This window comes from Pan paniscus, chromosome 4 (genome assembly GCF_029289425.2).
Source record: "Pan paniscus chromosome 4, NHGRI_mPanPan1-v2.0_pri, whole genome shotgun sequence".
NCBI classification, from domain to species: Eukaryota; Metazoa; Chordata; class Mammalia; order Primates; family Hominidae; genus Pan; species Pan paniscus.
Genome location: NC_073253.2, coordinates 102,694,419 through 102,708,034, shown reverse-complemented (window position 1 = coordinate 102,708,034; position 13,616 = coordinate 102,694,419). Strand labels below are relative to the sequence as shown.

Sequence of the window (13,616 nt, the reverse complement as noted above, 5' to 3'; positions counted from 1 at the left end):
TGTTGAGGGATTAAAAGAAATGAGGGGAAGAGTCATTTGATTTAGATGGGTTGTTTTCTCAGTATGGAAAAGACGCTGCATCGAAATTGAGATGCACTAAAATAAGTTTCTGACGTAGCAGATCTAAGAAAAGCACTGAACTGGGATCCGAAGTCTCCATACTAGGTTTGGCTCAATCACTCACTGCTTCATCTTTATGTCTTTTTATTTTTCTCTAAAATGGAAGTGTTTTAGGAATTGTCTTTCTAACTGTAAAATGTTATGATTCTAATTCTCCCAATTTTATGGCTGTAATCCTCATTTGCATAGAAAGTGGAAAATGGCCTCAACTATAACAAAAAACAATTCGGTCATTTATTTGTTCTTTCCTCATTCATTTATTCAAAAATATTTATCAAGTGAAACACTATTATAAAAATATAAAAACTTTGTTTTAATATATGATTTTTAAGAATGAAAGGAAACATGGAAAACAGCACACTAGTACCTCTATAGAGTTCCACAGTTTGAAAGAGTGATATTTAATATAATATTTAAAATGAAAGCAAAGCACTTAGTTTATAGGATATTTTGAAACAAATATAATGGAATCTCACTGTAAAATGGCTTTTTGTGGCTTAGATTGGGAACTGCAACATTTCAAACCATGCCCCAAATCATAATGGCATTCAGTAAGAACTTACTATACTAGATGCTTTAGCTCCAAAATTATTGAATGGCTTAACCACTGATTCCAAGCAGAAAGCCCTTTCTCTATGAATTATCACATTTTTTTTTCTTTTTCTAACAGATTCCAGAGGGGTGACTACCATATTGATGTCTGTATCAATGACTACCTGGATGTTTTCTGCCCTCACTATGAGGACTCCGTCCCAGAAGATAAGACTGAGCGCTATGTCCTCTACATGGTGAACTTTGATGGCTACAGTGCCTGCGACCACACTTCCAAAGGGTTCAAGAGATGGGAATGTAACCGGCCTCACTCTCCAAATGGACCGCTGAAGTTCTCTGAAAAATTCCAGCTCTTCACTCCCTTTTCTCTAGGATTTGAATTCAGGCCAGGCCGAGAATATTTCTACATCTGTGAGTATATAGAGATTTATCGTGTTGTAGGGCAGCTGCAAGAGCCCAGAGTAATTTTTTACCCATGTTTCAGAGAATTGCAGAGAGCTGGACTCTGCATTACAGATATCTCCTTGTAAATGCATACATCAGGATCCCTAGATACATTAGCTGGGAATTGAGAGCACAAATTAGATTAAAGACAGAGCGCCTCTCCCCCTATGAAATTACGTGTCAGCCTGTTCACTGAACCACTGCTGACTTGTATTTTTTTTAAATGAAAATTGCCAGGACTTCTCCAAAGCTCAGGAAAAGAAAAAAAGACTCCTGAAAAAAAAATTAAAGGAAATAATTAAATTTACATAGCTTGGAGTCATTGGATTTCTTATTCAGGTGTCAGCAATATCCTTTCAATCATCCACATTTTCAGTGGAGGAAGCCAAAACTCCTGGACATGTCAGCATGTTGACGATAAATACTCTCTTTGCAGCAAGGAGAAAAGATAATTATTATGAGTAGCTCTGTCTTTAAACAGGAAAGACTTGTGAAGAAGTGTCTAGAAGGGGTTCCAAGGTAACTGGTATAAGCGAGTTTCCGACCTGTGAGCATTGAGTGACTCTGTCCTGGGAGAGCTCTAAAACTTTCTCAGTAGACTTCTGCATTAATCAGAATGCCTGGCCTTGTTTCTTCTCCATTATATACCCATCACTTCTTCATACCTCCTACTATCATATGTTATAGGTAAATGCTTCTCAAACTTTACTGTGCATAGTGTTATCTGGGAATCTTGTAATGCATTCTGACTCAGGAGGTCTTAAGGCAGGGCCTGAAATTCTGGATGTATGAAGCTCCCAGATGCTGCTGCTGCTACTGAACTGTGGACCACACTTTGAGTAGCAAGATTATAGGTGGTAGCTACTTTAAGCAGCTTGTTGTGTATCTGGACTTTAACTAGTATTTATATTTAAACTATCTGGCCTTTCCCATGTATTCTCACTGTCAACTGAAGAGGTTAAAAGTTTACTTGTTAAAAAATACATTTATTGGACAGCTTAATCTGAGCTGAGAAATGCTGGGGGATGCAAGATGAAAAGATATTCCCTGTTCTTAGGGAGTGACCTTTCACTGGGGAGCAGACATGTAAATAGGCAATTAAAGTATAAGTCGACAATTGCTGATGATGAAGATAAATTCAGGGAGTAGTGAGAACATGGAGAAAGTTGTGCCTCACCTGCTTGGAAGGATCAGGAAATGCAACCACACACAGTGGGTAGAGATCCAAGTTATACCACTCAGTATGCTTAGCATCGACTTTCACCCCAGCTTGCCAGACAAACAAGAACATTCTTTTTTCTGACTCATTTCTTCAGTCCAAATGTCCCTACCCACTCGCAACTCACACGGTTTAAGTCTACAGGGATTTCTAGCTCCTCTCCTTCTCCAGAAAACAGAATTTTATAATAAGTCAGATTTCACCATCACAATGATAACTGTCACTTATATTGGAATTGAATTTAAAAAGGAAATTGAACAGTACCAGTTTTATTATTTCAGTACATATTTCAGTCATTAGTCATGAGAAAACATGCAAAAGCCTTGATACTATCTCACATTTGATCCATAAAACAAGAAAAGGAATATTGAGTCCCACAGATGCAGGAAGCACTGGCATACAGTGAATTCACACTTCTCAGGCAGCATGTTCTTGACTTTTATTGCTTTTTTACTTTGTGAAAGAATCTCATTCAGCATATGAGAAAAAGGAAAGAGGAGGACTTCACTTGTGGGACAGCAACTCATTAATTGTCTCACTGTAAAATACTATACCAATGTAAGAGAAAATTCTTGCTAGTTTTGAAATTTTCTTACTGGCTTCTCAGATTAAAAAAACAACAGCAAAAGCAAAAATAAAAAATGAATAGAGAGCACCAAGATGAGGAACATACCCACTAACTAGTTGATTGCCTGATTATTAGAAATTATAGAATTCATTCAGCTTCATAAGCAAGATGTTATTATTCAAATATACCCATAGCGCTTATGACTGGTTTTTCCTCATTTGTGGTTAAATTCAATATTTCACTAAAAATCATTATGTGACTTCTATAACATTCATTTAACGGAGTCATTTAACTGTCAAGGGCTTCCGTCAAAGTAATTGTTCCAAAATGCTTCAAAATATGAAGAGCTTTTTGCTGTTCAGCTGAGTTTAACTTGAATTACTTTTTTTAATGAAAGGTAAAATAGCACAAAATTAGCAGCAAAAAGATATTCATTAACAAGAAGCACAGTGGCCTGGTGTTCAGTTAAATTGAATTTTCAACCATGTTTTCGACCCGCAAAGGCATCCTTCCCTGTCTTTTTAGTAATGAAAGGGTTTCTTCTCTTCCACCGCTGCAGTCAGGAGCAGCAGAGCTAACATGGTTGTCTTACAGACGTTTAATGTACTGTGGTCATAATTAAACTAAAGGATTCTTAGGGGAGAATTGGCCCTCAGTTGAATTTTCCTCTTCCCTAATGTGTGTGGAATGAACAAGATGATTGGGAAATAGCTATTTTCACACTTACTGCATTACAAGAAGCTCTATTGCTGATCTCAGGAACAAGCTTCACTGCCCACCAGTCAATTTTACAGAATGTTCTTGCTAGGACAGGAGTACCTCTTAGCTCCTCATAGCCTTAAAATCTCTTCTTACTTTTCCTAGAAAAAAGAAAGCTGGCTGTGCACAGTGGCTCACATCTGTAATCCTAGCACTTTGGGAGGCCGAGGCGGGTGGATCACGAGGTCAGGAATTCAAGACCAGCCTGGCCAAGAGAGTGAAACCCCATCGCTACTAAAAAAAAAAAAAAAAAATACAAAAATTAGCTGGGCATGGTGGCAGGAGCCTGTAATCCCAGCTACTTGGGAGGCTGAGGCAGGAGAATCACTTGAACCAGGGTGGCAGAGGTTGCAGTGAGCCGAGATTGAGCCACTGCACTCCAGCCTGGGTGACAGAGTGAGACTCCGTCTCAAAAAAAAAAAAAAAAAATGAAAGAAAGAAAAAAGAAAGCTATAGCTTTTTGGCCATCCTGCTTTATGGTGCTAGGAGTAGGCTTAAGTATAGTGAAGACTGTGGAGTGCCAAAATTCAGATACAAACACAGATTTGGAGGAAGGGAAGACAAGGATTTCATAACAAGCTATTCACCTCATTACTTAGAGAGGACATGAGTCAGAAGATTCTTATCAACATTTGCCTTATCCTCAACCAGATTTCTTTTTTTCTTAATGTCTTTGAGTTTTATAAAATTAAGAAAATGTGGTAGTTGAAAATATCCTAAATGAAGTTTCCAATTTACTTTAAGAATAAAACATGCTTTGCAGTTCTAGTCCCTTTATTTTAACTCCCAAGAATAACTATGCTATATTCTCCTTTCCTTGGGAACAGACAGTATATTAAGTTGTTATAATTGCTGATTATTGCTGAGGTAGACTGGGGCCATCTCTGAATCTGACAAATACTGTTTTTAATCTACAGGAGTTATTTTGGTAAGAGATTGGCATACTAAAGTAATTACAGAAAGTTGGCGGTATTTATATCAATGATAGATTTGCAGAACTGCCAGTCAATTGATTAAGACAATAGTTGTTTATATAGACTTCCTAAAGGAAACAGTAATTTTAAAAAATTCAAAAATACTCATTTTAGCTGGATATGGTAGCACATGCCTGTAGTCCCAGCTGTTTGGGAGGCTGAGGTAGGAGGATTGTTTGAGCCAAAAAAATCAAGACCAGCCTGGGCAACATAGCAAAACCCTGTCTTTTTTTTTTTTTTTAATACTCCTTTTAGAAACTTAAAAAATACTCAATTTAGAAATGATACTCTTAAATATTAACCTAATGAGAATATGTTTGATAGAAGTTTTGCAGTTATTTTTACATCAGAAGGGGTAAAGGGAAATCCTTTTAATAAGTTATCTTTGTAATTCCATAAAACACTGATTTGAATATATGCTTTTATAAAGTAAGGAAAACTGAGTCCCAGGTCCTTTTCTTGACCTAACTAGCTGTATGATCTTGAGAGAATCATTTCATCCCTCTGGAGTTTGAACTCTACATCTGTAAAATAATGTAATTATAATTGACGTCAGAAATTCTTGGAGCTTTAATATCCTAATTTTATTATATTTTATCTGAGGGTCTGCAGCATTAGGGTAAAAGATAACATCTGTACAGTGGTCCAGGTCAATACCTTGCTTAGTAGATGTTCAATAAATCCTAGTTAAAGGTACATTTTTAGGGAAAATGCAGAATGGAGAGATGTATTAGGGTTATTGAACTAGTTCTCTCCCAGCTGCTCTGTCCAAGTCACCATTATCTGTGGTCTCTACCAGTGCAGCAAGCTCCTGTTTTCCCCACTCATGGCACTGCTCTGTCACAGCCCTCCAGTGACTTCCTGTCTCACCCAGACAAAAGTCCACAGTCTCTAACCTGGCCAGCAAGGTTCTCCATGGTTGAACTCCTTTCCCTGATTCCCTCGGCCTCTGACTTCTTCTGCTACCACTGTCTGCCTGATTCTGGCTACTCAGCTGCCAGCCCTCCTCCCTCTCCTATCCAGTACACTCCTACATCGGGACCTGGGGATTTTATTGTCCCTCTACCTGGGCTTCCCATTGCCCCAGGCATTCACATGCCTTGCTCTCACTTTCTTTAGGTCTGTGTTCAAACAATGTCTTTATCCGAGAGGCGGCGACTCTGACCTCTCTATATAAAAATAACACCTTGTTCTCTGCATTCTCTATACTTTTACTGTGCTTTATTTTTCCTCAGGCACTTATCATCCCTGACGTCATATATTTATGGTAGGTTGTTCACAGCTGTTCCTGCTTTCTGCCCTGTATTATATTGCTTGGCACATGCAGATGTTTAATAAGTAAGGATAACTAGAATTTATATAGCATGTACTGTGTTCCAGGTGCCATCTGAAAACAGCACTACGAAGAACTATTCTTTTTCCCTATTTACAGGTGAAGAAACTTAGGCCCAGAAAAGTTAGGTAACTTGAAAAAGGTTCACACAGATGAGAACTAGCTGATCTGGGAGGAAGTTAAGTGAGTAAGCAACTAAAAGAAGTGAAGAGGGCCGGGCGCAGTGGCTCATGCCTGTAATCCCAGCACTTTGGGAGGCCAAGGCGAGTGGATCACCTGAGGCTGGGAGTTCAAGACCAGCCTCACCAACATGGAGAAACCCCATCTCTACTGAAAATACAAAATTAGACGGGTGTGGTAGCTCATGCCTGTAATCCCAGCTACTCAGGAAGCTGAGGCAGGAGAATTGCTTGAACCTGGGAGGCGGAGGTTGCAGTGAGCTGGGATCGCTCCATTGCACTCCAGCCTGGGCAACAAGAGCGAAACTCTGTCTAAAAAAAAAAAAAGAAAGAAATGAGGAGATAAAGTCCTGGGGTCTATTATACTTGAAAAAATACACTTTATATTTTTTAAAAACAGATTAGAAACAAATAGCACTCACTCTGACATCTACTGTTTAGAGAATTCTACTTTATAAACACTTCCTAGGAACCCCGAATCAGATGGTAGAAAGATAAATTTTAAACATATTTCTGCATTTTTTCCTCTCCAAAGGATACTTTTCCATCTCCAGAAGATATTTCAACTGTATCTTCCCAAAGCGTTGACCTTTTTAACTCAGATAACTTCAGAAACCAGAAAAGTTGCATTTTCTAAGAAATTCTCCTTAAATGTCCTGAATATTCACCATCCAGACTGAATTACGATTGCACACTTGATTCAGGAATTAGTATGTTTTAATGAGAGATCGATAATAAAGACAATTGTCATTTTCTGAAAATGATACTAAAAGAGAATTTTTCCAGCATTTGTTATATCTGAGTTATTACTAGGACATTCTGTGTAACTATGGACATCATTTTTAAATCTATAGTCTGTAGATGCTTAAATGTATGTGGTTAACTGCTAATTCTCAGCTTTAGGTATTTAGATTAAAAGTTTACAGTCTTAAGCCATGAGGCAATTTTAATATGCACTGTACAATTTTTAAAACAAAGTAACCTAAGTTCCTAAGGGCTATCTTATTAAAATGATCAAGATCAGCTTCAGAAATCATTTGATTGTACAATACAGTTATTGGCTAACCTTTTAAAAGTATAAGAATATTCAGTAAAACTAGTAAAACAGAACTAATTTGAAGAAAGTCCTCATTTAACTATCGATGTGTTTCAAAACCTTATTTGCAGGTGAGTTGTTTAGAATTCAGAATATAGTTTTTCATAGAAGTGCAAGTTTTCCATAATATGGATAATCTGCTTAGCCATAATATTGATGAAAAGCTATATATTTCAAAGAAAAATTGCAGAAAGCAGCATCTAGAAGAGTTACTCAGGAAATATTTATTGCATGGATAAATGCCATAATAAACCACATATGGCAAAAAACCAATTAATTTTTTAAATTTCTAATTTTGTTTTTTAGAAAAGCAGATAAATTACAGGGCTCAAGTTTTACTGCACCCTCTCCAGCAGTTCCCTCGTATTTTAGTACTTTAAAAAAATAATATGCTAGGAATACATAACATCAAAGCAGAGAGTGGAACATGGTTGTTGTTGTTTGCGTGTGTTTTTTTTCTTTTTTTTTCTTTCTTTTTTTTTTTTTTAAAGCACAGACTCTGGTTAAGTGTAGCTTTGGGTCTGAATCCTCTTTCTGTGCTCTTACTAGCTGTGGGAACTTGGGCAATGTGCTTAACTTCACTGAGCTTCAATTCCTTCATCTGTAAAATGGGTGTAATAATCACAACTCTTTTCTGATTTTTGAGTCTCAATGAAATATTGTTTAAGGAACCAGTTGACTGCTAAAATAATAACTTCAGTAATCCAAGTCCAAAAAGTTTTGCATTTTTTGAAAAGTTAAGGCAGCTTGAATATCCCAGATTGATATTTTAGTTCAGTAAAAAATTTCGTAAATGCATAAAGATTAAGTTTTAAGACCATTTCCTATATTCTTAAGGAGCATTATGCTAGGATTACTATGCGTAAGGAATTCTTCATTCCTCTTGATGTCTGATTTTTCAGTGCCTTACTTTAGTCATCTACATTAAGAATTGTTTTGCTCTGGACAGTTCACACCAATCACCTTTTTTACATAGTTTTTCTTATTGAAATAGAAGAGTGTCAAAATGGCACAATTATCAAAGCAGGAGGTAATCTTTTTCACTGTTCATTGTCTTTTACTCTTGCAGGGGAAATGACTTGTAAGTACAATGTACTTTCTGACAATGAAACACTCAATATTTGCTTCAGTGTGTGTGTGTGCATTTTACTTTTGTTATTGAAAAATGTTTTTGATTACTGAAGTCTTATTTTAGCATTATTTACTGTAGCATCAACTTCGCTAAGATTGAAGAGGTTTATACCTGAAATGTTCTGTAGGACTGTGGTCAAATACTGGTGCACCTCCTCTAGTTTTTCAAGTATGTGTACTAGCACATGGTGTTTTAAGACACACTTGTATTAATACAGAAGAGTGGAAGGGCAGTGTTGGGAAACCGACAAATTTTAACGTTTTCTAAAGGGAAGAGAATACATATGGCACAAAAATCAGATAGTAAGTACCCAGATATAGATGCAAAGTACATCTTAGTCACCAAAAACTATTTAGTTTTTCTTTGTAAGTTTTGTTTTATTTTGAAAATAGAATGGAACAATTTTCTCCCCTTGAAAGCCAGCATATTTTTTAAGAATTATATCGGGTCTCTATTTGAAAATAGTCCTTCTATTCGCTTTGTATACTCCCACAGGTCTTTAGTGAAGCTGCAATAGTGCACCTTTTTATTTAAAGAATGAGTTTAGGGAATTGTGTCTGTTTCAAGTTGTCCCTAGTCATTTTTTAGGAAAGCATGAATGAATTTCAAGGGCTCTTAAATGAAGGTTAAATAAAGAACATGAAAGAGGATATTTAGGGACTTGTGGAAATTATTCTGTTAATTGTAATTTCCTCTTATGAAAACAGTTATTTACTGCCAGGTGCCCTCTTAACCTTCTGAGCATGCATACGCAGCATCAGCTCAGGTGCTGTTGGAGCTAGACCTGTACCTCTGCCTTCTGGTAATGGCTTCGCCTAGCACACTTCACATAGTTTGAGTGAAATCAAAGGTGGAGGAGGCAATTCATAGGAACACAGGGCATTGAAAAGTATTTTTAAATTTGTTGACAAATTATTTGATCAAGTAGCATGGATTTTAAAAGGAAATGCATGCCCTGTTAAGTGACTAAAGGATGAGTCTAGTTTAACTCCTGTTTAAAAGAATCAGAGAAATTAATGCCAGGTCTGTGAAAAAGGAAAATAGAGCAGATATCACCGCTTAATAGATTTTTACATTGGGACCATCTTGAAAGTTTGCAAAAGGAGCCTTAAAAGTTACTCAATAATCAGGACTTGATGGAAATTCACGGTATAAAGCCATAAGAAACTGAAGACTCCTAAGTACCCTTCCCATTGTCTGAATTTTTCAAAGGCTGTGACACTCAGACAAGAAGTTCAAAACCAAAATAATTTTTATTTGTACTGCTTTTAAGAATTCAGAATGCTATTATGAGACAGAGGAAGCGTGTAGAGTTCTGACCTCCTAAGGGAAAAGGAGGAATTATGTCACCTTTTGCTTCCTTTACCCTACTGAGACTCAGTGGTGAAATGGAAACAAATTAAAGGATTGTTCTTTTTATCCTTAAATGTCAAACGTGGTTGCATCTCCTAAAGAAATAATGCAACTGATTAATTGTGTAATTTCACAGGGAAGCAGTAATTCTCAGCCTTATAAACATGTAATGCACTAATTTGGTTTCAGAGTTAACTGAAACAGTTTAATGAACGCTGTATCACGTGTGTGTACAGTGTTACATAGAGCAGATGCCAGGAAAAAAGGAAATAACACACCAGTGACACTTGGAATAACAGTGTTTATACTTCATTGACTTTGGGTTGTCAGCATGCTATTCTCTGTGTTTCTCTTAGTAACTTATTAAGGCAACTGAATTTCAGTGTGATGATGTCTGAGTGTCATTTCTTGTGAATTACACAAGCATGCACACACCAAATGCATAGTCAATCTTTGGGAAAAAAATAATACTTTCTAGAATAGACGACCAAAATATTATCCACAAGATATATACACACAGAGTGAAAGGTTACTCTCTGAACCTCGTGCATGCTGGAAGAACAGCATTTGGGCCTTTCATCAGAAGAAATACTATTTCTACAGACTTTCCCACTCATCTATTCTTGCTCTATTTTCACTGAATGGTCGTGTAACTCTTGGTTTGAAAGTTGTCATACAGCCTCACAGCAGGCTTATATTATCTACAGAGTTCTTTATGAGGAAATATAAATCACCACAAATGAGACTTTTCACAGCCAGAGATATGTAGAAATTTGTGTCAGTGCTTTGCTGGCTTGCTAAAAAATATCTCTAGGCTCCGAAGCTCTCACAACTCATCCTTGCTCCCTACCCTTTTGGGAAGCAATTCTCAAAACTTGAGATTTATGGTCCAGAAAGCTGATAGTGGCTATAAAGTTTTCTATTTTCTCTTTCTTTAATATTAATGCAGAGAACGAGGCATTATCATTCATTATTTTAGTTCATGAGTATCCTTTGGGCTTGAAATATGGTTTCTGGGGATATGGCTTACCTCTGTTTAATAGGGGAAATATGTGGACTTTGGCAACAGGCTTCTTTTCCATCGAATATTTTAAGTCAGATTGTATAAAATCCACATTAGGAACAGAACTTTAATACGTATGCTATGTATGGGTTTGGTTTTAAAGTTTAAAGCTTCACAAAAAAATTAATTCATTCTGAGCCTCAAAAGTGAAATATCATGAATTGGAGAACAGCCAGCCAGGTCTATTATTGTTGGGAATTGGAATGATAATATCTTTTCATTTTACTATTTTTAGAGATATACAATATTTCCAACTAGCTTTATCTACATTAATGTTAGCTAAGTTTTAGTTTTTAGTTAACATTCCCTTTTGCATGTAAACCCATAAAAACAAATAACATGTGCTCTTAATCATTTTTAAGAAGAATGCCCAATTCTTAGTACCTCCAATATCAGGCTTCTAATGTAAATTTGCTTTGTCTCATTTTTTTTTTTTTTACAGACATTTTTAAAAGTTCATTTTCTCCTCCAGTAAATTGTTACAAATTCTGACTAAAATCTGAATTGATTAAGTTTTACTGCATGTTTTGCTTTAACAGTTTCTGTTGGTCCTCAACCTTGATTTCAGACATACTTGCTTCATTTTAGGTGGAATTTTTAATGGGCAAATCTAAGTAAGCAAGGAGAGTAAATTGGAGGCTAAAAATGTGAACAGGCAAATTTTTTACTTTTAGTATATTGCTTAGAGGTCTTACTATATACAGTGGGGGCAGTTCAGTTCAGTCAGTTTTGAAGCAGTATGATGAATACTGCAGTGATTTAAATGAAGTTTAGTTCAGCCTTTTGCTAAAGGTTTACTCATGCTTTGACTAATAACTCCTCCGGTAACACTTGTTCTGATGGTTGTAATTAGAGTGATTTAGCATATATTGCATGTACTAAGTGGCAGGCACTGTACCTAGCACTGTATCTGTTTTAAATTGTTGAATCCTCATCTGTGAGGCCGGTACTATCATTATCTATCATATAGATGAGGAAACTGAGGCTCAGAGAGGTTAAGTGACTTGCCTGAGATCATGTAGTTAGTACTGGGGTCAGGATTTGAACCCATGTAGTTTGACCCCAAGCCTAGAGTCTTTATTCAATTATTTCATAATAAATATTTTAAAAGAAGTTAAAAGTAGACAGATTTCAAGCATCATTGGCAAGTCGTTATCTAAGTTCTACCTTCACCTTGGAACTTAGGTAGACCCTGTTCTCAAGACAGCTAATGGGAAATGTATAGGGAAATTTCATGTCAACTTATTCCTGAAATTTACATACTTGGAAGTAAATGGGTTTATAGAACAAAGCAGAGTACTATTGAATGGTTTGTGGGGTCAGACATGATGACATAATGAAATGTGTCATTCACCATTCCTGTTTCAATTGTGATGAAGGCATTTAATGATTAGCAAGAGTATTGAAAGTATATGTCTCTTCAGTGCCCTGAGTCATTTTTCAGAGGTTAAATTTCATTAACAGAATCAATAGCACAGTGTAGGTATTGGTGGATATATTGCAAAGCCTAGTGAACAACTGTCTCAACATTGCAGCTTGTTAACATGATGCTCCATGCCAGGGATTGCCTTACCTTATCTAGCCTTAAGCAGCACAGCAGCTGCAAAATTATTGTTTCACTTATTGTAATTAGTTATACTTGCTGTTGCTATTGTTATTTAAAATCCACCAGTTTTTTACAGACTTGCAGTTACTATACATCTTTGCACAAGAAAGATGAGTAGGGCTCCCATAAGGGGAAAGACACTTTGAGAATTTATAACATTTGAAATCCTTTTGAATGAAGTTAAGGAATTGTAGCAGCCATGTGCAGCACCCAGGTTTTACACAGAGGGGATCTTGGCACTGGTTCATGAGGGTGATTACTGGAGTCAGGGAGCCCACCCAGCAGCCCTCCAAAAAACAAACTTCACACCGCTCACGTGGATTTCTTCTCTTACTGGCCTCGCCTCTCCTGATAAGGAATCAGAACAGCATAAACTCAGGGATCAATGAAAAGGTCTGAATAGAATGGAGAGTATTTGGAAAATAAAAACTGGATAGATTGGGTCAGATTATGAAGCACCATTAATTCTGTTCTGAAGAGTTTTGAATATATGTAACAGGCAATAGGGAGTAGTAGTATATTCTTAAAGAGTAAACTGATTTGAGGCTTATCATATAAATACATTGAAATCATTTGTTTTATGACTAGGTGCTTGCTGGGTATATATTAATAGCTAGCATGTAGTAAGCACTTATCCATTCCATATGTCTATATATATATATATATATATATATATATATATATATAATCTCATCCATACTTTATCACAGGTACGTGTTAGGCACTGTTATTTTTCCGATTTTACAAATGAGAAAAACTGAAATGCAAACAGGTCAAATCATTTGTTTAGAATCACACTGTTCATGTACAGTTGAGTCCAGATTTGAGCAAAGGCATTCTGACTTCAAAGTTCATGCCCTTAGCTCTTATCCATGTGTGAAAAGCAATGTTCAAAAGCTTATTCTATAAATAGTACTGGTACTTATGCAGAAATGATTCTAATCTCAGAGATATTAATATCCTTTACTTGAGTTTCTCTTTTTTTTAACTGCCTTTAGTTCCTTTGCAATAGGTGTAGAGATTTTTGCATGAGTTTTTATGATATTTATATTAAGTGGAATTGCCAAATCAATAACATTTGCTAGATTATTAGTTTAATCAAATAACAGAATTTCTGACCTTTAGCTACAATGTGTTAGTTTATTATTAAAGTATATTTTAGATTTATTGTGGCAATTTTGTGAAATATTTGTATTCCAAATGCTATAAAACCCCTTT

The 13,616-nt window shown here is 36.2% G+C and overlaps 1 protein-coding gene across 2 annotated transcripts in view; it reads left to right on the top strand.

The window, feature by feature from the left end:
* EFNA5 (ephrin A5) overlaps positions 1-13,616 on the top strand; it is a 301,714-nt gene that overhangs the window by 250,596 nt on the left and 37,502 nt on the right. For both annotated transcript variants that reach the window (XM_008952106.4, XM_003826761.5), the window contains exon 2: positions 791-1,083. In XM_008952106.4, the coding sequence (XP_008950354.1) occupies positions 791-1,083 (293 nt within the window). The remainder of the gene's footprint in view (positions 1-790; positions 1,084-13,616) is intronic.